The 27,369-nt window shown below is 38.4% G+C and overlaps 1 protein-coding gene across 2 annotated transcripts; it reads left to right on the forward strand.

The window, feature by feature from the left end:
* On the forward strand, window positions 1-27,369 carry LOC124174410 (DNA topoisomerase 1-like). Of its 2 annotated transcripts, none has more exons than XM_046553546.1 (4): window positions 1-2,281; window positions 2,406-2,670; window positions 9,772-10,082; window positions 24,817-27,369. In XM_046553546.1, exons 1-4 carry the CDS (start codon window positions 1,831-1,833, stop codon window positions 24,894-24,896), a joined length of 1,107 nt encoding a protein of 368 aa, XP_046409502.1. In that variant the 5' UTR covers window positions 1-1,830; the 3' UTR covers window positions 24,897-27,369. The 2 variants fall into 2 exon arrangements, 1 of the variants encoding a protein (XP_046409502.1); XR_006868927.1 differs by lacking the exons at window positions 1-2,281; window positions 2,406-2,670; window positions 9,772-10,082 and adding exons at window positions 12,321-12,724; window positions 20,971-21,390; window positions 23,798-24,124.

Here is a 27,369-nt window from a genome sequence, read left to right on the forward strand (position 1 = left end):
CGCGATCGCGTCACTCGGCACTCAGTATACGTCCTCGCGTCGTTTGTCCCGGGTCGTCGACGCTCCGTAGCGTTCATTATTAACGGTGGTAAAGACGCACACGCGATTCGGTGCGACGACGACGTCACGTTTGTACAGAGCGGAGAAACCCGTTCAATGAAAGAGCCTGAAACGACCCCGAGTCCATTGGCGTCGAGGCGATTCGTCGTCGACGTCGTTGGGTTTTATTCACTTTCTCCCGATGTAACCCTGGCGGGTTGAACCTTGGTGAAAAACTGTTTGAACCGTAATATAAGGTAATAACGAAGACGAAGACCATGCAACTTAACGAGAGTAATCATCGCAGTGCGGACGAAAGCTGCGTTAACGTCAGTATTAACGCAACGTCTGCGATTCTACGATTTGTTATAACGTCGCACGATTTTGCACCGCGATTCGGCGGTTTTGCGAAGGGTAAGAATTTCCATTTCCCGATCTATCTACACGACGGAGTTCAGATCACCAGTTACTGACATCTCCGAAAGTGCACAGGATAATAAGTAAGAGGAAAACAATCCCGGAGACGACACGGCTGAACATAAATTCTCAGTCCCATGCTCAGCGATATACAAAAGTACCGATAATAATCTATCGATAAATTGTACCATCGATGAGGGGATTTCCGTCGAACAGCTGTGCCTGTCAGGCTATGCCGGTGAGAAAATCATCTCGAAACGCGATGACGAAAGAACAACTGCGGTGACTCGGTGGAAAAAACTTATCGCAAAATTTACAGGCATTTCTGGGTAAAGGAGAGAGTTATTGTTAGTTACCGTCGAGTGCCGGAAATAATCTGGATACTTTTGAAGGGTCGTCGTAGCAACGTCGTCGACAGCTCCGCAGACCACGAGGAGAATAAAAGCTCGCCGCTTTCGAGTATTCGTTCAAACGAAACACCCTCTCCTACACGTTTATTAACCAGGTTTAACCAAAGGAACACACCGCACGGTACAAAGAACAGCGTTTGTCTCATCAACTGCCCGCGCAATTTTTCATTAACTTACGTATAACCGTTTCGCCGAGGTGATACTATGATTCGGTGATATAAATAACACGTGGGAAGGCGATATTCCTACTACGACTACGCTCCAATGTATCGATGCGACATTTTACCCCCGTGAACGACGAGCTCCGTGTGATTTCGACTTGGGGTATGTGCCTACTTCGGCGGGAGGTTCCTCTGTTTATGCTAACCACCTGCCGTTGCCTTCCTTACTTATCGTATGGTGCGTGACATTCAAACGTAGATGCTGCTCGGTGATATTGGAGAGCAACAGGCAAAACGACGATTCACTCCGGGGACCGAACGTCGAGTCAGAGTTGTATCAAGATAATTTGGTTGTACCGTTGTCGTAAAGCGTCTGGGTATGCCTACTGGGAGAGTTTGGATCCTCGCAACGCGTCAGATTTGATCTCTCTTTTATTACCACGAAGCGGGAAAATCCGAGTCAGGATTAGAGGTAATATAACTTGTCCAAAGTTTTTCAACGCTCCTTCTTTCACATTCGGAAACCCTCGAGTGTTCTCTTAAAGAATTCTGACCACTCAGCTGGGTGTCGTTTCGGAGTCCGGGATTAATAGCTGTGGAATAATAAAGGGGAAGGTTGCAGAGAGAGAGAAAGAGAGAGAGAGAGAGAGAGAGAGAGAGAGAGAGAGAGAGAGAGAGAGAGAGAGAGAGAGAGAGAGAGAGAGAGAGAGAGAGAGAGAGAGAGAGAGAGAGTGAGAGGTGGCGAGGAAGTAGAGGGGGGGAAAACGAAGAGGACTCGACATGGTGAACAAAATCGTTGAATAATGACTGTTATGCCGGCGAGCGGTGAAGTCGCGGACAAAGCAGTCTCCACCGAAGATGCGTCGAGCAACGTCGAAGTGGCAAGGCTCGAGGCCGTCCTGGCCGCGCTTGTTGAAACCAAAGTCGAGTCTATGAAAGCATCGGCTTCAACGGCGACCAGACGCGTCGGGAGCGCCCCAGCGAGTCCAAGAAGACCCAGATTAACCTCATCCTCGACGGTGTCCTCGTCCCAGAACCACAACCACCACCACCACCACCACCACCACCATCACCACCACCATAACAGCCAGCAGAACAACAACCACCACCATCATCATCACCATGATCACAAGCAAGACAAGAAGAAGCACGAGGAGCGTAAGCACAGGCGTCACGATTCGGCACCTTGTGGGGAATTCATCGGAGTCGCGGGTGGCTTGACTGACCAGACGGATCGTCATAGGACAAAATACGGTAAGTAATGATCGCTGGATCGAAAGATCGCCCTTCGAAGTTTGGGAACGATAGTCTTCGACTTCTTCTGCTTCTTCCTCTTTCTTTTCTTCTTGTTCTTCTTCTTCTTCTTCTTCCCCCGCAGGCAAAGGACACCGGAGGGATTCGGAACAGCCCAAGAGTCCTCGGAAGAGACGTCGGCACTCTCGAAGTCCTCAGGGTCCTCCGGGACTGCGGAATGTCCTGGAAGATCCTGGCCCCGAGTCCGGACTAGCTCTGTTAGACATTAACAGAGACCAGCAGTTGGACTTGCTCAACTTTGAACGAGCGAGGGAAGCTTTTGGCGACACTCGTGAATTACCAAGGCTTCAACAAAGCTCGTGCCGTTTCTCACAGAGCGCCACTCAGCTGTGAGTTGAATATATGACACTGTTCGGACTAGCCGGATGTTGTGAAAATTGTCGGAAATTAAGGCTACGAGTGTCTTATAGCTTTTTATAAATTATAAAATCGTCCCGGCACGCTTTTACTAACGTTTCCTTGTTGTTTTTTTTTCTTTGTTTCTTTAACACTTATTGCGGTATTTACGGTAACTGCATGTACTTTATTACAAACATCCACACCCCAATTCAATTTCGTTTCATTTTTCCTTAGTTACTCTACCCATTTTATCTTACAGCGCATCTTTCTTTTTCTCTCTCTCTCTCTCTCTCTCTCTCTCTCCGCATCTTTTCACTCTCCCATTTCCTTTTCCGCACTCCTCAGGTGGCTGGGTACGGAGTCACTAAAGACCAAGTGCGTAATGTTATTTTTTTTTATATCTCCCCATCCCAGACTTTCAACAAAACTCTTCAATTCATTCTTTCTCTGGCCCAGAAATTGGGAAATTCAGGATCAATTAACGAAGTGGTAATAATATCTAGAATTTTTTTTCAATTTTCGTTTAACCTTTCAAAATCTTCGAATAATTATATAATTATTACCCATTCGAATCTTGGGTAAAAATGTAAATTGTTAAGGAAAAAAAGGAGAAATGGGTCAATCTTGTTGAACGCGAGAATCTTTGATTTAAAGAAATAGTCAAAGATATTTCAAAGTTTGAAATCTCTTGATTGAACAGTCTCAAAATACACCCATCACTGTTACCCGGTTATTGAAGAAGTCATAACAATATTCGTATGAATATTTTTTTTAAAATCGATGAATAATATTTTAATACTTTAGGATCAAAGGCGAAATGTTTTAAAATTGTGTAAGCTGATTTACAATGCTCGACATGCTTATCCCAAGTCGTCAAGTCTGTTATACGCATTACGGTAAAACTATACGTACATAATCACGTGATAGTTTTGTCTAAAGTGATCATAGGCACGCATACTATGTGCCCCAAATAATATTGAAAGTTGAATGACGTCGATAAACAATGGGCTGCCGGATTTTGTTTAAACTATGGATCTCTGACGGAGGATTGAGAGAGAGAGAGCGAAAGAGAGAGCGAGACGTGGTCGTCAAAACAGATCCTATGAACCATGCTGGAAATGTGAGTGTTTATTTTGACGAAAGGCAAAGTATGGCTGGTGAAGGTAGAAAGATGTTAAAGGTGAAGCTGCGTCTGGCGTGTAATCGGCAAAGTTGAAAATGTTTGACTAAAGTGATTATTAGCGATAATAACCAGCCGCGTAACTCTCTGTCGGTGAAGTTCACTGACGATTATCACCGTACAATGCCGGTGCTAGAAAATTCAGTTCACATCGTCAGCCTAGCACGTTGTCGCGTATGCTAATTAACCTCCCGTCCGTGATAATTGCCTTTGAGATAATTCAAGTTAGATATTTTACCGAGCACCAAACCCTCTCACGAAACACAGAGATAATGGAGGCACGTCCTTTAACAGACAGCAAAAGCGGCTCAAAAACATCCAACACTTGTTAAAGCTCTCCCCTTCTCCCGTTCTCTATCCCTCTCTCCCTCCTACTCCCCCCCCCCCCCCCCGTCCCCCAACCACCGGCTGCTTAGACGTGCGTCAGAACGTGGATAGGCGTGGTTTATTTTTCACGTGACAGATTGTATTCGTTTAAAAGAAAGTGACAAGTCAAGAAATTAAGACGCGGAATAAGCCTGACGATGTGAATAAAGCAGGGGTAAATGACCAAGTAACGAGACCGTAAGATCGCCTTCTAACGCGAGAATAAAGGTTTCGACAATAATTTCTTCTTATACAGGGTGTTACCTAGTAAAAAACGCGGTATGTTGGGTTGCCTCCCACTGAGGAGAACAAATATCGGTAATATAGACCGACCGATTTATCGGTAGGCAGCGTGTATAAAATCCTTGGGAGTGAGCTTGAACTGCCTGTGTTGCCAAGTTGTGTGGATTTGGCCGAGCAGCTGTTTCGTACTTCATAAATTTTTCTGAAGCGTTCGATGATCACGTTTCGGAGTCACATCAAAGTGATTATGGCTCGGTACGTCTGTTTTACCGATACTCGTTCCCCTTAGCAGTAGGCAATCCAAAATAACGCAGTATCTACTGAGAAACACCCTGTATACATCGTGAAACTAGAGAAGAAACGTATTATTATATACCGTTTCCACCTTCAATCGCATACATTACGATGATGGCAGCATTGGCGGAGAATCAGGAAACTTTTGTCCGTCTTTCTGCATCCGGAATACAAACACGTCAAGTTTGTGAAAGGACTGGGAAAGGATGAATATCGCGAACGCCTGGTAGATTTGGCCGTTCGCCAGAATTCTGATTAACTCCTCGTGCGTGGATCAGCCTGATTGTGAGATTATTCCAGGGATTAGGGCGCTGTACGTATTACTAGGTTTACCAAAGCTCGGAATGTAATTCGGGCACAAACTGCGGAGCGAGTGAGATTTTAGAGGGGAAAGTTTTTTTTACACGAACAAAGGAAAAAAGCACATTAGGCGGGTACTTAGCCGGCGTTAGACTTCGGCCACTAAAGATGAACGAGATTTAAATTGATGGGAAAGAAAAATTCACCCGACTACAACGGTAACACAGCTGTGGTTAAACAGTTTCGGAAAGCTTTTCCCCAATCGATGAACGCCACGCAGATTGCGAGCATAGGTATAATTCTACAATAAAATATGTCACCGATTCCAGAAGTGTCGAAGCTTAATTACCGGGGCAAAAAAGAGTCTGCCATCCGTTCAAGTCGCGACGCGAAAAGAACTGCCTATACATTCATCCCTCTCTCCTACCCTTCTTACAATCGGTCGAAGAACGAGGAAATCCCATCAGCCCGATTGGCCAGGGGTTGTTATATGGATCGGAAATTCCACTCGGAAACTGGGATCGGATCCTTAGCAAGCTTCTGTTCGATTACTGCGGCGTACGCGGAGCAAAGCGATGCGCAATTAGTATCGAATCGAGTTCCGTGTCTCCCGATCAAGCTGCAGCCGGACAGCTGGCCGCTAATTCATTCGGTGAAATTGGGGCATAATTCCTGTCGAGTTAACGAACTTGTTATGACTTTGGTCAATACACCAGGATGATGAAAAATGTATCGATGCGTAAATTGGCGAGCTTTCGACGTGCGGGAAGCTCCAGGTGCGTCTCGTTTCGACTGATGATATCCGCCAAAAGAATTGTTTACGCCACAGTTCCCCTTCGAAGTTGCTAATTACCGATTAGATCGATAAACTGCATCGTTTCGAGAGGCTTTGAAGTCTTCAAATAGGAGCTTAACCGTGCCTCTTCAGCATGCTAATTCCACTGTCCAATATTGATCGGTGAGTTAACCCGTTGCAAAATGAGGCGAGAAGCACTTGTGCCGTTTCCTCTGTGGTGAGAAATTTAGTTCCCTGCAGATATGAGATATCATGAAACACCGGGAAATATTGCTAGCGTGTTTTATCGCGATATGGATTACGAAACGGTTCGCAATCGGGTCTGGAAACGGTCGTGTAATACTTTTTGTCCTCATTCCTCCAGGGTTTTGAATATTTGCTGGGGATATTAGAAAAAAATTCGTTAAAAGAACGAAATCTAATTTCAGACTGACATGTTTGTGTGTGTTTCTTAGTTGAAATTTGAATGCCTGATGAAGACGCGATTGTCCTCGGACACAGCTGCGGAACGAATTCGATGATAACTCGATACAAAGATTCGTTCAAGCAGTCCATAAGGCATTGAGATAATAAACGAAGGGAATAATTAAACGAGACGGCAAAAAAATTGAGATAATCGAGGGCGAAAAAGAAATTGAACATTAAAAAATGAATAGTAAAATAAATAAAAATTGAATACAGATACTTGTATAACGGTGTCTGATTGGGTGTAAAAATATACCCCGAAGTAAATCTGTTTGTTTACGGTGCTACTTGGTGTAAACTAAAATGGCTCAAAATCTAAATTTACATATGTGTATACGCGTATAACGATTCGGTAAACGATCGCGTGCCTTGTACCAGGTCCGCAGACTATTTATTTGAAATAGTTTTCCATGTAACAAAATTTAGTTTTTAAATCTGGTCTCAAATTATTTTTTCTCACTCATTGTATATTTTTACAGAAAAAGTTCAACTTTCAAGAGTGTTTGCTATAGATGATTGATACAGAATTTTCGAAACGATCAATCCTGAACTGAGACGTTCGAATTTATTTAACAACAAGAAACTTTCAACTTCCATAAATTATCGATATATTTGTTTTTTTTTTTCTGTTACTAGAATTATAATTCATAACTGTACACCCTATCCAATCACAGAATACAATTATTTCGAGACAGAGAAATTTTTTTGAGAAACAGTATCGACGATAAATGAAATTTAGTTATTTAAAAACCATAAACGGACGCGTGGCGTTATTCTAAAAGACGCTGGAACTCGACTCGAGAACAAAAGGTATTCAATTAGGTATTGAGGTTTGAACAGTCGATTCGAAACGATGAAAGAAAAATAATTGAAAGTTTTCGGATTGGTTTACTCGAACGGTGTGTAAGGATACACGACGAACAAGATTAGAAATTCGTAATGAGAGTAGAAGAAAAAACAAATTACCAATTAAAAATAACACCGCGTTCGGATGGCTGCGTATTTTCCTGCAGTTGAGAAGAATGCTCAAGTTTCATCTTTAATTAAAACTTCTTCTAGTAACTACGATTTTCCCCGACGCGATGAATGGCCGCTTTCGCGAATACTGCAATGCTGGCATGCAAAATCAGGTATCGTGCGCACAAACGCAGTAAACACGAAGAATACGTGAACACTCTATGCAGTTCGACATAAAGCATAGACGATGGTCAGATAACTCTATTGATTTTACTTCGAATAGACGTTACTGTTCAAGAATCGCGATACTTTTCCCCATTCAACGAAAAGGCATCTCTGCGGTTTTATGCCGGAGGATACGCGATTTTTTGTGGGAACTTTGATAGTCGTATCGTATTATCGCAAATGAAGATCGATGTATAAAAGGGATTTCAAGCTGGATCGCGAGCGAGGGATAATAATAAGAAGAAGACGATATGGGGATGAAGCGCTCAAATATTCAAAAGGGCCATTTTTCACTTTCAATTTTAAGGATACCCTGGCTAATATAATTTCGACGTCAAACCACATTAAAATGCAGTTCGTTGAAAATTTCAAGAAATATTCGAAAATCGTAGGAAATTGTCCGAAAGCGTGGAACGTTATGGAAAATCCTCGAAAATCTTAGTATTTTTGCGTTGAAAATTACAAATTTCTACGATCAGTTATAAAAATTAGTACAATTTCCGACACGGACAAGATAGATTTTTTGTTTCGTAGAAACTTGCAAAGTTTAGTTAAAAATTATGAAAATTTTCAATTTTCTATGAAAGATAATTACGATTTCGGACCCAGACGATATCATTTTTTTTCCTCGTGGTATTTTTAGAATTTCGTTGACAAGTACAAGTTTTTATGAACTAAACGAATTTTTGAACCACCGCTAGTTGTCGCATCTCTATCACTAGGAAAACTTACGTCAGACAAGTTAAGTATCCGTAAAAATTTGGCTGCTTGATTCTACATTCAAACTTCAAAGTCTGATCTTCTAATCTTTCGAGTATGATCTGGACGGATTTAGAGAATCTGTCGTATAGTTTTGAACTCACCTTGTCTCAATAGCTGAGTCTTGTGAAAAAACTTGCATCTTTTAGTTTTATAAACCAGGTATTTCAAGATATTCTCCAACAAATTGATATCCATTTCAACATTTGATATAAGAAAAACGATCCCGTAAATGCGAGCCACTCTATAATTGTCTATAAAATACGATGATAATCTATAAAAAAAAATAACTACGTTTCACGAAAACGTATACGATATTCTACTAAAAATTCTATGCCAAAAACTACGAAAGTATCCGAATTTCTCTACTCGGTCGTAACATCAAATTGTTATGGTATGCGAACCTACGAATGAAAAATATGTACAGTAAAATTCGTACGCAATAAGACAATGCAATTTTGGCAGTGGTAATTATCTAACGTTTCAGCGCCGAGTTTTTAACGTTGAAGTGAATACGCGAGGCTGTCTTAAAAAAAATGTATACAATTGTAACACTTTGAGGTAAAGAACACTTTCCGAACGAGTATCCAGCTACTTTTGGCCCTTCTCGAAGAAATCGTGTAAGTTATACTCCCTCAACAAATAGCCGCGAATTGCGTCATCGATCACAAGCAAGTAAGGTAAACGTGTAGTTCCGGACTTATTTTTACATTTTGAAAATAAATAGATGTATCGACTCGGTAAAGTCAGATTGCTTTGTCGACCGGTTTGAAATAGCGAAGAACCTGAAAATGGGGGGCAACATTGCGCATTAGTGAAAATTAAGGTTTGATAAATTTTCTTATTAGCAGCACTTTGGATTCGTAAATCATGATAAACGGCGAGGCCAACTTCACGATGGACCATAAATTCTAAGACTCGAAAATAATCACCACCGAGATCATAACGAGATATTTATTATTCGACGTCTATTACGGAGGATCACACTTTAATGAATAACGAAAACACTGGAATGAATTATCGGCGTGTACCGTGACCCGACTACCTACCATTCTGCGAACGGTTTCTATACCTTCGTGATAAATGTACAGAATTCTCAAAATTCGTAAAACTTTATTGTTAAAAGAACGAGGATGAAAATAATCGTTGATGAAAGCATCGGAAATTTTCAACAAATGTACGAAACGCGTAAAGTTGAAGTTGATCGTAACGTTAACGCAAAAGATCAAGAACATCAGAGTATCGGGTATGAATTCGGTTTTCCCATCTATCACTATACACCGAAGGTTCAGGGAACTGTTTAAGTTTAAATAAGTTTCGGAAATTACTACTCCAACAAAAAGTTCGATATCCTGCTTTGTTCACCACTTCATATGTCTCGACCAGTTGGAGCGGCTACCGATTTTCCCTTAAAACCCAGAAGCTGTCGCCTCATCGAAACCCTCGATTCTTGGATTCTCTGTTAGAAACTAGCAATTTCTAACGCACGCCTGTTTTTTCGATCAGGAAAATTCACTACGACGTTGACGACTACGTAGCGTTGGACCTCGAAGACGAGCTCGAAGACGAGGAGGACAGCCACAACGATCAGAAGAAGAGACGCGGTCCCTGCGACAAGTATCATCGGCCAAAGAGGAAGCGGAAACGACGCCGACGGAGAATCGACCCCGGCGAAACACCCGAAGAACTTGCGGACCCCGAAGAACTTCCACCCCGAGCCCGATGGACCATCGTCGCGACTGCCTGCCTCCTCCTAGCCATGTCGCTGCTCCTCGTCGGCGTCACGCTCAGGATGGCGCCGATTATCGACGACATGGGTATGTGGGTTGCACAATTTTTGGCCGGGTTGAAGTTCCAAATTTGACAAGCTCCGAAAGCGCCTGATTCCGAATGCTTTGGTGGCGAAGTTCGAAGTAAAGAAATAAAACTATTAAGAAACATTAAAGTTTCGAATGGTCGGAAATCCGACGGTTCAAAGTTTCGAAACGCAGGATTTCGAAGATTCAAGTTACGATAGAGAAAAGTTCCGAAAAGTAAAGTTACGAAAGAGAAAAATTAGGAGAAAATAAAGTTTCGACGGAGTAAAATTCCGAAAGTTAAAATACACTGACACAGCGCTGTTTACTCGACGAGTGGGTGTCAAAAATTAGAGAGTAGGGGAAGTCGGAATGACCAGAATTCCGAACGTAAAAACATCGAAAATCCAAAACAAAGAAAGATCAAAGCAGCGAAATTTCACCGAGCCAGAAATTCATAGAACTGAAAGTCTTCTATCATTCGGAATTTCGATGATTCAGATTTTCAAATTTTCTCATTTTCGCACCTTCGGAACTTTGACTTGTCGGAGTTACGCCCTTTCGGCATGTTGTTCTTTCGGAACTTTGAGCGTCGAGTTTTGGACCACTCGAAACTTTGATCTTTCGTCAAAGTTTGATTTCTTTACTTCAAATTTCGGCACCAAAGAATTTGTAATTTAGCGCTTTCGAAACGTTTCAAATTCGGAATTTCATCCCTGTTCCGCAATTTTCAACACTTAACGACAGGGTAAATCCGCCGGCGTTTAAGCAATCAGGGTACGTCCGTTTTAATACGTCTCGTGGACAAACGACAATCGGTAAAATGCACGCTCAGTTGCCAAAATGCAGACCGATTTTTAGTAAAACGTACCCTGAATTCCATAAATGCAGCCGGATTTAACCCTTGTGCGTTGAATTGCATACGAAACATTCCTACAAAATGATCTGATATATTGATCCTATTCTAATTTATTATTAATGTTTTTTACTTATTTCAAATTGTATGTTTCGTCATTTAATTTTACGCTTAACAGACGAAACAATACAGAGATCCTAATTCTTCAACTTCATTTTAATTATTATTATTATTATTATTATTATACACGTGGTATGTACCATCATCATCTATCGTCTCAATTATTTTTTTCTTCTTCTTGCTAACTAGAAAAAAGAAACGTCAATTCGAGTAAATTATCTGATGGTGATAATCTCATTTAAATATCTCATACGAACGTACGAAAATGAAGCACAGGTTTACTAAAAAATTGTCAACTGTCCACAAATAGACAATTTAAAACTCCGAAGTTCAAGTTGAGATAAATATTTCAACGGGCTGCCAAAGCGATTTGTATAAAAACGTGTAGTTTAAATTTGTTTAATGAAAGCTGGTGACACAAATTTTTGACAACCTCTTTTTATTCTGCTTCTGTCGGCTATAGTTTCCAGAGCTTGAACAGGGTTCGTACGTACAGGGAGAACCTGTAAAACCGAGAAAACTCAGGGAATTTCTTATAGGAAGGAAAAACCAGGGAATAGTAAGAGAATTTCGAAAATAAGACTGGCGTTTTGATTCTGTCGAAAAAATTAACTCGTTCTTATACAAAGTACCGTCGATCTTGACAAAGAAGAGAAAAAAAAAATAAAAAACACTTGTAGTTGAAATTTTGTTTCGTCGCACTTAACACCAAACCTTGTTTCGTTTTTTTCTTACGTAAAATCCCAGGGTGTCGTTTGTAAATTGATAGTCAAACGATAAATTAGTTACTAGTTAATATCGAAGATGTTAGTATCAACATTTAAAAGAATCGTCATCAATCAGCGGCATATTTCGTGAAATATTACTGGAAAAATCTTATTTCCAGTCTGGAATACCCGGAAAAGTGAGGAAACATCAGATTGAAAAATGCGTACGAACCCTGTTAAAAATCGGTCCTAACGTCCGAGAAGCCGTAAGCAATTGTTACAATGTTTGAAAGATAGTTGAAAACGATAAGTTTGAGGGGCCGAAGGCAAGTCCCGCGATTTTGGTACTAATCGTAGGACCGCAGGAGGCGAAATTCGAGTCCGATTTAGCGTGTTCGATCTACGGGTACTCGAATCCGTGCAAAGGTTTAACTTTCGAGCAAGCTCCTCTTCACGGTCAGATATATATAGAACGGATACGTGCAAACATCAGCCCCACCTCCGCAAGCGATTCGACGCAAGTAGAAACCTCCGTCTTTAGTCGAGCTTGAAGATTCCTCGGAACCGCTTCTCCTCCTCCTCCTCCTCTGCGACCTTATCCTCTTCGTCGCGTACCTGCTGCTGGCACATACGTCGACGCCGAGACGTTACGGTGGCGGAAACTTGAGTGTATTTTCAATAATACGAGCCAAACTTCAGTTTGTTTATCTACCGATGACGCATGTTTTACCAATTCCTCCTCGGACGTGACAGAGTGCTTCTTGTTCCGGCTCACACGGAGCACATCTCGGTTTCAAAACATATCTCGTCAATCCGGCAACGGTTCGCAGCTTTCTTTTCAAAAGTTATTCACTCTCGGTGAATTAATACTCGATCATCCGATGGCTCGTTAATTGCGTAAGGAGTGAAGGAGCACGGCCTGACATTTTATCCGTAAAGTGCGGACAACGAGAGAAATTCAAGTTCAACGGACTCTTGGAGTAAAGAAAAGAAAAGAAAAAAAAAAAAAAGCATATTCATGATCGAAAAATATCGTACCGATTTGTTTTAAGATCGTAAAGCTTTGAGTGTCATCGTTGACAAATTATAAAAGAAAAGTCGATTCCAAGTTTGAAATCTTCGATTTTCTTTAACCTTTAGCCGGCACCTTTATCCGCAATTTAATTTTTTTTTACTTGAATTGGTTTTTGAACATTCACTCAAGTGCCTTTTACAAGATAAAAAAGGTCGGAAACATAATTTTTAATTTTAAGCTAGTCGGAAAGTTTTTAAAATACAGAAACTTTCAAGTTACGATTAATCTTAATTAAAAACTCTTAGGTCACGAACGTCACCGAGGTGCCGGCTAAAGGTTACAAAGTATTTCGGAAGAAGTTTCTTCGCGTACGTTTTGTATATTCGAGACTGAACAACTCGACGTTCAATGACTGTACACAAAATTGCGAAACGGGGTTTCTAAGTGGAAAATGTTTGATCTCAGATGGTTTCTTCATTTTATTTATTTTCTTTTCATCCATTTCCATAAACTTGCAATGTTTGTTCGCGGATAATTCTCAAGTAAAAAGAAACATCCCCGACTTGTTTCGTTTATTGTATAAAATTAATTCACAAAAAATATCATTTTGCTCATTTCGTCAACATCAAGTAAAATCAATGAAATTTCATATTATTCGCCCTATCAACGTTCGACTAAAATCACGTGAAATGTCAGCTCAACTAAGCTGCAATGGGAACGAATTTGCGGCGGGTTGATCAGTGCAATTAAAACAAGTTTCACACGCAGGTCTTGCAAGCCGTTATCAAAATTCATCAAGCTTCGATTCATTCTTCTCAAGTATGTATTGTACTTATGCATTTGAAGCCTCGGCATCCCGTCGCCCAGGATTATTGAAATGTTAACTAATTGGACACGCTCATCTTGCCTCGAACCGTCTCGTCAATTCCTTCAATTGCAAAATCGTTGAGTTCAATGAAACAAATAAGTATTTCATTATTTTTCTCTCTTCACTCTAGATCAATGAGATCAAACACTCCTTGTATTGTTGATTTTGAACACAATTGCGAACGAAAGACATTTTCGAGCAACGTGATAATTTTTTGTTTTTTTTTTTTCTCTTTTTTCTTACCAGATCCGTTTACGACTCTCCTCGTTTTTTTTTTGAATAAGATTTAAGAATCTCATCCACTTTGCTTTCATTTTATTCAATTCACTATACATTATTTTCGTTGAACAGCAGCACGATTTTCGCCACATTGCCAAGTTGTATTCATTCCTGAGATGAGCTTGAAAAAAATGCTGCTTCGGGAATTGAGACTGTAGTAGAAAATAGTTAGAAAAATTTTCCAAATCTTTGCTTGTCAAAATCTTTACCTTTATCGGAATAAAGTTGCAAGTTTCAACACATTTTTACTGCGAAGATTTCTTTTCCAATTGCAGTTTTTATAGCTTTTAGATATTGCGATGGAATTATTGACGAGTTTATAATATTCGTACAGCAAGTATAAACGATATTTAACGGATGTTTCTAATGAATTTTAATCTTTCGTAAGTTTATGCGATACAGACGCGATATTTTACACCTACCATAGTTGTAGATAAATTTATGGAGCTTTACCGAGCGATTTCTGCTGTCTCGATTCACGACGAAATAGGTACTATAAAAACACGCATAAAGTGCGCATTGATCATCGCGAGATGGGAAAGCGGCAGATTTGTTTCTGGAATAAGGTCAAAGAGTTTTTAATTTTAATCGTATTTATTTTATTTTATTGTTCACTTTTTATTCAACGTGAAGATCTGACGTTGATCTCGTGATTCCTGTCCCGGATATTTATATCACTCGGCAGTCAGTCGTTATAAATTTACTTAAATCTTAAAATCTCAAAGCTGTTCTGCATCATTCACCGCACAGGCAAAGTATTAATAAACAAATTTAGGTCAATTTTCAAACTTCAACAGACTTCCTGGCCAACCAGGCCATATAACTAGAGCCGTGAAAAGTTGTTATAATTTTTCACCAGCGCACACACGCACATATATATATACCGTATGGTCGCATGGTGTAAGCCTATTATGTAGTATATCGTGTCAATAAATCACAAAGAACTTTAAGTTGATCAACAATCTGGACCAAAACACCTTTGTGAATTTTTACTAATCGTACAAAGATCGTTAAATTCTCTCTTGAATAATTTAAATTCACTCATGAATTAACTTTAATCTTCAGACCCTTTTAACTTTTGAAAGATTTAATCATTCCTTGCAGGAATTCAAACAAATCCTCGTTAAGTTTGCGACCAAGTTTTTTCTTTCTTTTTTATCGCTATTTATTTCAGTATTTTTATTTTTTTTTTGTTTTCATTTACCATTTCCAAAATTTCCATAAACGTCGAATGAAAAGTCATTCGTTCAAGCCGCTGGAAATTTGTTGGACGAAATTCATTGCTTCCGGTTGAAAAGTTGGTGAAAAATATTTTCTCCGGTCTCCGTGAGAGAAAAAAAAGCAGTTATTTTTTTCTCGATCATTGAGCTAATTTCAACTTAAATTTACAAGGTTTGGCAAAAACGTGGTACTCGATTATCGCTGACTTTCTCGAATGTTCAAGGGTAAAACCGGCTCCTGAAACTGGGTGCAATTAAAATAGAGTTAGAACTCGTAATGCGCCGAAAGCCATTCACTCGTCTATGCTGCACAGCTCGTAGTAATCGTGCAGGGTGTATTAATATACCGATGTTTGACGGGTGGCGGTTTATAGTTATAGACCAACTTGTGCAATTCGAGGCGAACGTGGTTTCGCCTCGACTTAATGCACATCATGCCAATTGTTCTCGATTTTCGTTCGAGGTTCACGAGCTCGTTTATAGCTTTGTTTTCCTCCGTGATTGGAAAAGAAAAAGTTTTATGCCTTTATACGTTCCGACGTATATATTTCCACATAATAATTACAACTGGATATGAACGGCGAAAATCGGAGCACCGAGTAATTTCAGCCAACGTATAATAAACAAAAGGTCATGATTGGGGAAAAAAGTTATAAATTGTATACACGGATAGTTGCACGAGCGTTAACCGAATTTATTGGAATTGAATATCTGATTTAGAAATCTTTCTGCAACTGGCCAATCGCGATTGTTGATCCAAACATAAATTAGGGTGGCCACAAATTTTTTGGGAAAAAAAATTCAATGCCAATTTCATTTCAAATTCAATTTGAATCGAAGAAAAATATATTGCATACAAAAAAAAAAAGAAAAAAAAAGTCAGTTTAAGCCAATTTGTTTTCTCAACGAAAAAGAGTAAATTTATTACCCCAAAAAATCATTTCTAATTCCCGGGATAAAAAAGCCTGATATCTTCAGTTTTTTCCATGTCCAAATTAAAAATCCTCTGACGATTCCGGGTTTTTCACGACCCCTTTTGAATCCCCCGACATCTCAAGGTTTTCCAGATTTTCAAGGTGTCCGGCCACCCTGAGTCAAACCGATAAAATTTGGCTTCCCACGGAATTAGAAGCGATGATATTAGCTCCTTTCATCGATGATATTAGCGCGTGAAACTCGAATCGCGTTCATAATACCGACGGACGTTAAACACGGCATTAGAGTACGGCCAGTTCCGTTCGGGCCTGTCGATACAGCCCAGAGATATTTGGCCTGTATGCCAAGAAGAGATTAGCCACCGCAGGAAGCAGCTTCCGTCCGAAAGCGAGCTATGAACTTACCGCTTCGGCGTAATTATAATTATTATTATTTTTTTTTCTTCAACTCTCTCTCCTCTCCTTCCATAAAGAGATTTTTGCCGTTATAATTGGGTTGGAATAGTTTAAATGTTTCTTTGATAATCTAAATTTCGCTTACTTTTCAATTATCCGGTCAATTCCGCGCTGGATGATCCAGAAATTACGCATTAATCACGCCAACTTGAAGCCTGCATGTATCAGAAACCGGCAGAAATTTCATCAGGTCGACATTATTGTGGAATCGCAAAATTCTCTTCCGATATTCTTCGCTATATCGACGCTATGCGAAGAAAACAATAATAAGTTTGAATTTCGGTCGGTTAATCGAAAAAAAGATTAATTAAACTTTTCAATTAAGCGATTAATCTTAAAATCGGTCGGTAAAACCGATTAACCGATTGATTAATGAACCTATTATTCGAAGTCAACGATTAATCTATTAATTTCCCAGTCCTACCACGTTTGTCATCTTTCAGTTATTCGAGTCTTTGTTTCCCGACGAGTTTCGTCTCAATATAATGGAAAGTTTTGCAGCATCGCGAATTCTTAAATATCGAGGCCTGTAATTTCACGGGAATATACCGGTGAATTTTTCCGCGTTATTTTGTATAGGTCGTAATTTTAGATTTATGTTGAGGGCATTCAAGGGCCCATGAATATTAAACCGGATGTGTTTGTTATCGGTCGATACGGTATCGTATACACAAACTGAAAAGAAAGAAAGAAAAAAAAACACTGTTTATTCAATTTCGCAGGAGCTGCTGGCTTCGTTTCGTAAAAACTGTGATCGCAGCTTCCGATCGTGATTCACAGTGTTGAAAATAATTGGGCATCCGCAGTGATTTTTGTTGAATTTAATTTAAAATCCTCACCGTTATTCACTCGCGATTTTTCCAAATTTTCGTCGGTCGCTCGTTGCCGATTCTACGTAAAATATATACAGACGCCTACTTATAACACGTGCGCGTAAAATGGCACGAATTTTCACGTGAGATTTTCACTCCAAGAGTTTTCGCATTTAAGCCGTTAACTTGAAACAATAAACTTCTCGAACTGTTTTGACGTGGGCTGAACAGTTATAGAATGAAAAGAACTGACGTATGGTATTCGTGTGTGTCTCGGTATTGCATGTAAAGTTAGCGTTTTACCGATGTAAAAACGATTTTCCTAAACTTTGCTCTGTCGTATCGCAATACCGAAATTTTTCAAAAATCTGTGCTAATGTACGCAGTCTAAGAACGACCAAAAATAATCGATTTTCGAAGTAATCGACAAGTTTTTCCCCGATTAATCGAGTATAACCGATCATTTCGCAAATTCGATTAATCGACCGACTCGATTATTTTTCCACAATGAAGAGTATTAATTGTTACCATTGTCTTACTTACTAAGTACTTATTTGATATAATTAGTGAATGATGAATGAATATTTTTACCTAAAATTGAAAAATATTTTGAACGAAACTATAAATTATAAAAAACTTTTCCGTTATTAAGACTACGCTCAGAAATTTATTTTGGTTTTAAATGCACCATTCAAAAAAAATCCGAAATAATCGATTAATCGATTAATTATCACCAATTCAATCGAGTCGTGTTCGATTATTTTTAGTTTAGTGGTCATCGCTGGTATCTGTATTATACATAAATGCAGTACGTGCCTATGTGCAAAAATTACGAGGTACTAAGAGCAGAATTCCAAGAAACACGTTGATTCCCGGCGATCGTGACCCGTTTTTGAGGTGTATCAAAACGATCGTAAAATATGATCACGTATAGTTACGATAAAGTGAAAATTAAAGAGGTGGAAAAGTCAGAAAAATAAAGCAACTTGGCCAATTTCACATCCGCAGCAATTTCTCCTACGATAAATTTACCTGCGCATGTGTGCAATAAATCAAGGTAAAAAAAAATATATTCTATTCGGTGTATACATACATACACGTAGCAGAAATGACGTTGATAAAACGATTCTAACTATTTCCGTTTCGTTAGTTTATGTATTTTGACCAAACGGGCTCAGCGGTCGATCAGCCCTTCGGTTATTCATCGGTATTTATTCGAAGATTTTCGTGCAAGAATTTTATAAGTCTGTTTTTTCTTTTCTTTTCTTTTGTTTCTCAAATGACGTGCAACATTGAGAGAAGTTTTCAGTTCCGGTTACCGCTCAGTCCTTAACTATTTTCAATTTTTACCACAATCGTAAATATAATTCTAGGTAGAAAATGAAAATTAGTTTTCCAGCTCTTACCGGAAGGTCCAGTATCCGTTACTATTCTTTCTCATTACGATCACTGTTGCTAGATTTTCTTGTAACTGTTGCGAAAATTTAATGCTTGTGCAATAATGAATTGACGTTACAGCCTTGTTTAACTAAAAAAGTAGAGTAAACCTCAGAAACTGATTTTGCGTCGCAATTACCAAAAAAGTATCGACAATAGCGTAAAATGGTTAGGCGTACGTCGTTTTTCGTAATTCCAACAATATTCGAACAGTTTTTTTTAACGATATCTGTCTTACTCAATTTTTCTAGTTAATATAAAAAATGAAATTTTTCTCAGTGAACAGCTTTCAAGATTGAGTAAAAAAAACGATTGCTCCCTTTGATCGAACCACAATTTGTAACGGTTAGAATTTCCCCTCAGGTATCTCAAATTCTTAGTGAAATATATACGTCGTCGTAAATCAAAGATGCTTAGGAAGAGTGTCAATATTTGAAGGGGATTACGACGCGAAAGTTCCCAGCTGTTCTCGCGCTCACAATCAGCCGTTAAAACCTTCCAATTTTGTTTCCTTACCGCGAAAGATTTTCACCCACTCTCCGGCCGAGCAAACTTTCGGAATCCAATTATCTTTTTTTCAACTTTTGTATTAAGTATTACTTTCGACCACTTTCGGAGGGTGAAAACTGTTTCTATATCTCATACAATACCTACAACATATACATATTTGGATAGAGATAGAATGAGAGCTTTTAAATTGCGTAATGAAAATTTAACATTTTTCGCGTGGAAAATAAAATTTATTACAAGATTTACTCGGCAAGCTTTTTGCGAAGAATCAAAAAGTGAATCAATTAAGCTTTCGTTCGCCGCTTTAAAATACGATCGTGAGAAACGAGTTCCGGGCCTTAAAATTCCGACCTCGTATTTAACTGGCTACACGACGCAGAGCCAATTGAGCGAGGCAATGAGTCTGAAAAATAAAATCGTAATAACTATTGAGCCGAAGAGCCAATATTCGCTGTGCTGCGAATGATCGGGAACATTGATCCTTCGAAATGCCGAGCGTTCATCGACGCCTCGCGTTAAATCGACACGCTTCGAATGAACGTACGCGCGTCTAACCGTGGACGCCAAATTTAGAACGAGCAGGGAAAAATATTTTATATACGTACACCAATTTGTGCGACTGGAGATTTTCTGTCGACGAATCGTAAATCATTTATATATCGCGCGGCGTTCCCTCCGCCCGAGAGAAAATAATTCCACGATAGTTATTCGTGAATTTATCACATTTATTAGCTGTAACCTGGCTTTAACTTTCGATAAGTTTTCTTCTTTGAGCATCGTCGTTTCTTACCTAACTTGTCTCGGTTTGATCAAAACTATTTTAAACGGCACAGCGTTTTTTTTTTTTTTTTTTACGATTATCCTTCTATCCGACACTTATCATTCACAGCGATTTTTGATCGGAGTTAATCACAGAGATTATTTTCAAATCACAAAACAAGGATTTTGCAATAGTTCGTAAAGTTAAACCGTATAAATTGCAATGATTTATCTACGAATCTGAAGTTTAAACAGTCGATCGCCGTTTCGTTTAAAGGTCGTGAAGAATGATTTTTCCAATAACAGAAATTGAAGCGATAGAACGATAACGAAAAAGCTTTTCAAGCGTTTTGTATTCGTTTGATAATTTTACGATTCTGCAAGTATTTTCAAACATTCGATCAGTTCCGCCCAATTAATCTTATTATAAATCAATCCTAGGTAGGTACGTTAGCTAAATTAATCCAGATAAATGCTTAATGATTATACAAATGAATTTGGAATGCCAAATACCTCAATTTCAAATAATTAATCTCTTTGGTGATTGAAGGGAGAAAAATTTGGAACCAAAGATAAAGTTTCACGTTTTGTCCAATTCTAAGCTTTGAACTCTGAACTTTGAATTTTGATCTTTCGGCAAGCGATTTCATCGAATAATTTCAAGGCGCTAACGAACAGTGTAAAAGAAATGTATCTCAAACGACATGCAAACGTGATTTCCAGATTATAATCTATTATTTCTGCTAGAAACGGTTGTCCGAACAATTTAAAGAAACGACTAAAACTCCATTGAATACGATATAGAATAGAAAATTCTCTTAAAATAAAATTTAAAAACTTCCAACGAGTAATCACACTATGGATGAAAAAACGGAAATTATATCATAAAATGAAAAAAAAACTCAACCGTGTAAATGTAATTTTTCATTCCGCAGTGATAAATGTTGAAAAAGAGTGAGATAAAAACAGACGACAGACCGAATGTACGCCGGATAGGAATTGTCGTATAATTAGCGAGAGGATCGACATGGATTACAATCACCGAAGCGACGGATCGTCGGACCCGGCAGCCGACGACAGGGTAGTTTTCTACATCGACGATCTATCGACGCGTCCGGAATCCTGCCAAAATCCAAGCCCCGCGATCTTCCAATGCGGGGGCCTCGAGACGCCGGGACTTTATCCCCCCGAGACGGGGAGACATCCTTCGCGTTCTAACTCCGTTTACTCCCAATCCGGAAGACCCCGACGTTCCAGGACGATTACCGACGGAGATATTCACGTCGGGAGTCGTCGCGCCAGCCTCCACGGGGCGAGATCACGGGCCAACAGCTGCACCGGGACGACTCCCCTAGGTGAAAACGCTTCGGAAACTCAAATTCCTAAACGCGATTTTAAACTTGCCGCGTGAACTTGCTCATTCTCATCGTCAGCCCGAGACTTGGCAACTTTCGTTGCAGCTAATTCTTTGCCGAACAGGGGTTGTAGAGTAGTTTGATTGAAAAACTACGCTGGGCTGGATTGAGGGAAGGGGGGTTGAAATTGTGAATTTGAAAAGTTCCGAAAGTGACGAAATCACAATTTTTTGCTGGCGAAACTTGAAGTAAAGAAATTACACTACGACGAAACGTCAAAGTTTCGAATGGCCCGAAAACCGATGCTCAAAGTTCCGAAAATACTAAACGTCGAAAGAGTCAAAGTTCCGAAAGTGCGATAACGAGAAAATTCAAAAATCTGAAAGTGAACAACGCTCTCGGAGTATATTTTTTAATTTTCGTAAATTTACCTTATCGACAATTTATTTTTCGAAATTCTTCTCTATCGGAACTTTACTTTTCGGAACTTTGCTCTAACGTAATTTGAATTCACGGAATATTACATTTCGGAACATTGAGCAGTCGTTTCCAACCTTTCAAGACTTAGTTGTTTCGTAAAAGTTTAATTTCTTTACGACAAATTTTGCCATTCTTTTGTTTTCTGGTTAATCTTTGCAATCGAATGAGCTAAATTCGAAATTTCCAAGTCGTGTTAGCAAATCGATATTCGCACAAAATTACATGTTGTTTCTTTTGACAGGATCTTTTTACGATTTCGATAAAAAATTCGATAAAAAATTTTACGCCCGATATTTTCAAGACTACGAAGATCGTGTGCCACTATTCAGTACAGACTTTATTATTATCCAAACATTGGGAAATTTGATATAAAAATTTAATTTGTTTTTTAAGAGCATAATTCAGTATTTTCACCATTAGCTCTGCTCGTTATAGCCAAATAAATAATTTTACATCAAGACGGGTTATCGAGGCATCACTTTCGGATGTTTTGAAAACAATTTTCGCAACAACATTTTATTACACACTTAAAAATATTAGTTGAGAATCTTTTTATTACTTTCCTTTTTTAAACGTCTAAAACTCATCTTTAGTCAAATCGTTCAATTGATTTACAATATTCTTCGCATATTTGAATCGTCCCATAATTTTTGAACTAATGACGTAACACGATACTTGAGGCTTTAAAAAAAAAAAACAGTTTGTCAACCATTGAACGATTCAAAAATTCTGTCAAACTTATATTCCAACAGCAAATCAAACTAATAATGTATTTCAAGTATCTCATTTCTAAATTTTCTCGGTAAACGAAAATGTTTTCACTCCAACATTCCAAATTCGTATTACCAGAAAGAAACTCTGGGAGAATATCACAATAAAAAAAAAAAATGGCACGAAACGTTGTATTTAGCAGAACTGCAACGAGTTCAAGAATAATTAGCCACGTGGAAAAAGTTTTCTCCACGGAGTTTAAGGCACGTCAAATTTATGGCAAACGGTATAAAATACGCGTAGAATGGTCGACGTCTGCAGGCAGACAACAGGGTTAAGAAAAATTCATACACGACACATCGAATTACGTTGGGTCAGCTGCACGAAGTCGAGGTCAAACGGGAAGTTACAGATCAGGCATAAAAGGTATTTCCGATTGGCATAAGTCTTGTGAAATTGGGCAGAGAAGCAAACGTTTGTATCACAAATTAAATTTCTACCACCCAGAAGTGCCGATTTTGTTTATTTGATTAATCCTACTTCGATCGATGGCTTCCCGACAGCTGAGATAATAATTTTCAAGCCTTATTTTTCATTCGTTAGTTTTATTCGACTGGCTTATAAAAAAACCAGGAGGAAAAATGTTCTCACATTCCTATCGCCCTCGAGTTTTTATCGCTGCATCTAACGTTCTTTCGATTTTTCGTGTAGTGATTTCGCAATTGTTTAGTCCGTGCTTTAAGAGATACTGCAGCGTACGTAATTTTCGTGAATGTAGTCTGATAAAAATTGACGACTCACCAATTTTTTGAATCACGAATCGTCGGCCTCTCGCCATCTTCATAGAGGAAACGTCTACCTAAAAATAAACAAGAATACCAAAGATTAAGATCAGAAGAAGAATTAAAAAAATTATAGTTTTGTACATTGGAATGAACGGACTGTCATCAGCTCGTCTACATTTGTCAAGCATATAGGCGATACTGTTTCAATCTTCCGGTATGACCAAAGTATCGAAAAACATTTCAACTCTGGCAATAAATTCCTAATAAAACTTATTCCGACACGTGATTATTTTCCTTTCCTCGATGATTTATTCGCCACAAATTCGTTAGATTCTTTCGAATAAAATTGTTGCAGTCTCTCTTCGTCCGTGTAGAAAGTAAAATATCAGTAAAACAAGCATGTAAAAGATGTGGTGAAAAACGATGTTCAGGGGACGGGAGACGGGCGAGTGTCTGCAGAAAAAATCGGCCAAAAAGGGGAAGCACGGTGCGTCGAAAGGGTTCGATTCGTGCGAACGCAGGAAACAACGTCGTCGCGTCGACGGAAGTTGTCAAAATCGCGGTTCCCCCGATTGGAAACCCCGTCGATATCGCCCAGGATCGAAGTCGTCGGAAAATCGTTATCATTGTACTGTCAATTTTCATCTTCTTACTCGTCGCCTCGATTCTCGTCGTCGTCATCACCCTGACACACAGCTCGTTTCACAGCCTGCCCGCCGATCCCGGAAAAGAATCGGACGATCGTCAAGATAAATAACGTAAATATACATACGCAAAGAAATTAGGCTTTTTTTTATTTTTTCAAGTAACAAATTGCGGAATACAAAAATCGTCGAATTCTATTTCTACACCTATATTTCGAACTTTATCGTTAATCTTCGATAAAACAAAAACTAATTTTGAAACCTGAATTCTTTTTTTTCCCCCTCTTCCTGCTTTTGTTGGAAATCTTTTTTAACTTCACACAGTTTTCATTTTCAAAATGTTTCCAAGATTTATTCTTTCATTCGCTTCATAAATGACATCATGTATCAATATTCTCGAAACTGGTGTAGATTTTTCTCTCAAATAGTTGATCAAAAGCGCTGTAACGTTTTGTTTTTTTTTTTTTTGTCAAAAATCGCAGAAAAAAAAAAAACGATAAACAAATTCAGAAACACGAGATACTGAAACCAAATTTTAACGGTGGAATCAAGATCGCTTAGCAGATTTCTCAGTAAGTTTATTGAAAGAACGCGAAATAAATTTTTGACTTTTGGCAAAAAAATATGTTACATTGTCGAAGATCTGATCTGTAACCAAAAAAATTGGTACGTTAATAAAAAGAGAGGAGCGGCAAACAAGGCTCGAAAAAATTTGACAATAAGAGAGAAAAAAAATTTTCAACCGCGCATCGAGTCGTCGCGAACTTGTAAAAATACGATTATCGATTTCTCGAAATTTGTTGCAGTTCGGAGGGAGAACGAGGAGTTGTTGAGTTCACTGAGTCAAGACAGCTTCGTGCCTGAGAACACCACAGCTCAGCAGTGAAAAGTGAAGCAGCCTGTTATATGTATACACACGTACGATCGGATCGACGGAGAGAACTAGAGGAGGGAATAACGATCCCACGCCTACGTTCGATCAACGTGCACATGTAATTATACAAATTTTGAATCCTGCAAAAATAGAGGGGAGAAAAACGTGCGTAAAGAATTTATTTGTTCACCGCCTAGGTATAATTCCGCGAACTGAAAAATCATCTTCTCTCGCGCTGTAGAAATATTGATAATACTCGTATATCACCATACGGCACGTGGTAATCGTACATTTCGCAAGGATTGATTTATTTTCATTTCTATATATATATGTTTGTTTAATAATTTCAGCAACATTGATTACTTGCCTACGGAAAATACTGTGTACGTCTGCAATTCACATATCTTTTTTAGTTATTTAAATTTTGCTTTATGCATATTATCAATTCGTCGATTTAAAACTTGAAACTTTTTATTCTTCGTTCTGGAATATCAACATCTTTAACAAATTTATATAAATTAATTAACTGCCCATGTCAAATTATCACGCATATAATACGGCGCATCGATTTTCATACTTACTCCAATTTTTAGATACGTTGAATTTCTTCAAGTCTGGACAGATAACAAAAAGAATTAGGGGGTGAGAATATGTTACAAATAAATTGTGTATATCCCGGACAGATTTTGCAGCTTGAAAATATTATCCCAATATTTCACGCTATACTTAGATTCGTATAAAATTTGCTTGCATTTATTAACTGTCGCAACAACGAAAGAATCCATTGGTTTAGAAACTTTGTGCGAGAGAGAGAGGGAAATTAGAAGAAAGAGAAAAAAAAGTCATTTCCTCAGGTCACAATCGTGATCGCAGGTGAATTACACGATGCGTAGTTTGTTATTAATACCACGTACTGTACGAAAAAACGAAATGTAAATATTTATTAAGAATTATTATACGGTTGCTATGACTGTTATACATATATGTATGCATGTATGTGTACATATGTATGTATATATATATATATACATACATTATACGTAATATATGTAAAACATGGTACGATAGGAATTGGTCAATATAATTAATTGTATATAACAGTAGATGATTGTCCGTGAGGAATTATTGCAGTCCATATTACAGACGCGACAAAAGGAAACGGAATGTGAAAAGGGAATGCAAAAAAAGCGTTCATTTTGTCCGCGTTTATCGTTTGTTAAAATGCGACTTATAGGCAAGACTATAATGTTACTAATAATACAGGTTTAACGTGCCAATGCCATAACGTAATAATATTGCATACATGTAATTTTAAGTATAATAAATGTATAATAATAACAAAAACAACAACAACAACAACAACAACAACAATAATAATGATCAATACACGATTGTATGATTGAAATATGATTATCAATTCAATATTATACCTATGAATATTTGTAACGCATTTGCGCATACATATAAATACGTCGAAACTTGTTACAGTGTTTGTACATTAAAATTGAAACCGAATATTAAAAACTTTTATTAACAAAGCACCTAGATGCGTGTCGTGGTATGTAATATGCCGTGATACCGTGTGCATGGATATAATGTTGAAAATGTAAGCATGTAGGCGGGATACGTTATGCAAGAATCTTTATTAATAATAATAATAATTATAATAGTAACGATAATGGAGTAATAATTAATCCAACGCTGTTTTTGTTTTTTTCACAATTCGGGAATAACGATCAGTTATCGACCTTGATCGTCTATAGAAGTGTTGTTAATAATTCTATCTGATTTTTTCTACCAGTCATATTGAAACAAGTCTTCTTGTCTATTGATATTTCTTTTGTTTCTGACGCACGCCTAGTATTTACTCGAATTAGTGTATTCTAAAGGTGTTTCTTAAAATAATGACTTTCAGTATAATTTTTTTGAATAATTTTTTAAAAACAATTGCAAGTGACATAAAACGAAATATACATACTTCGTTTTTCCATTTTGCTATGCAGGAATGGAACAGTTAGTTTGATGCTATATCTGAGCCAGTTTTTTCTTGGGCTTTAATGGGTTAAATCAATTCAAGAATTAGGAGTTGGTTTAAATTAATCCTGTACGTATAAACTGTTGACAGTGAAAGATATGTACGTTTATAATACGAAAACTTATCGCAGGCCGGAGAGGCCGATTGTCGTTTTGCAACTCTGTTTTTGCATTTTCAATAGACCAACGGCCGTCCCTGAGTACTTCTAAATTTCATAATATACCGTGCCAATTTCTTACATTTCACAGTCTCCTGTAATTGAGAAAATAAGCTGGACTTGATTGAAAAGGGATCGAACGACATCTTGTAAATATGCATTACCTTTGCCTCTAAGGGTGTTATGACAAAATTGTTCTATTGGTAAAAAACGTGAATAAAAAATAAAGAAAACTTCAGACGTCGCGCGAGTGTAAGTAATATTAATAACACGTCAGATGTACATACATAGTG

Source organism: Neodiprion fabricii, chromosome 1 (assembly GCF_021155785.1).
Source record: "Neodiprion fabricii isolate iyNeoFabr1 chromosome 1, iyNeoFabr1.1, whole genome shotgun sequence".
NCBI classification, from domain to species: Eukaryota; Metazoa; Arthropoda; class Insecta; order Hymenoptera; family Diprionidae; genus Neodiprion; species Neodiprion fabricii.

Coding starts and splice junctions, on each gene's coding strand:
- LOC124174410 (XM_046553546.1), top strand. CDS start 1,831: ATGACTGTTATGCCGGCGAGCGGTGAAGTCGCGGACAAAGCAGTCTCC. Junction 2,671..9,771: donor TCACAGAGCGCCACTCAGCT/GTGAGTTGAATA, acceptor TTTTTCGATCAG/GAAAATTCACTACGACGTTG. Junction 10,083..24,816: donor GCCGATTATCGACGACATGG/GTATGTGGGTTG, acceptor AATTTGTTGCAG/TTCGGAGGGAGAACGAGGAG.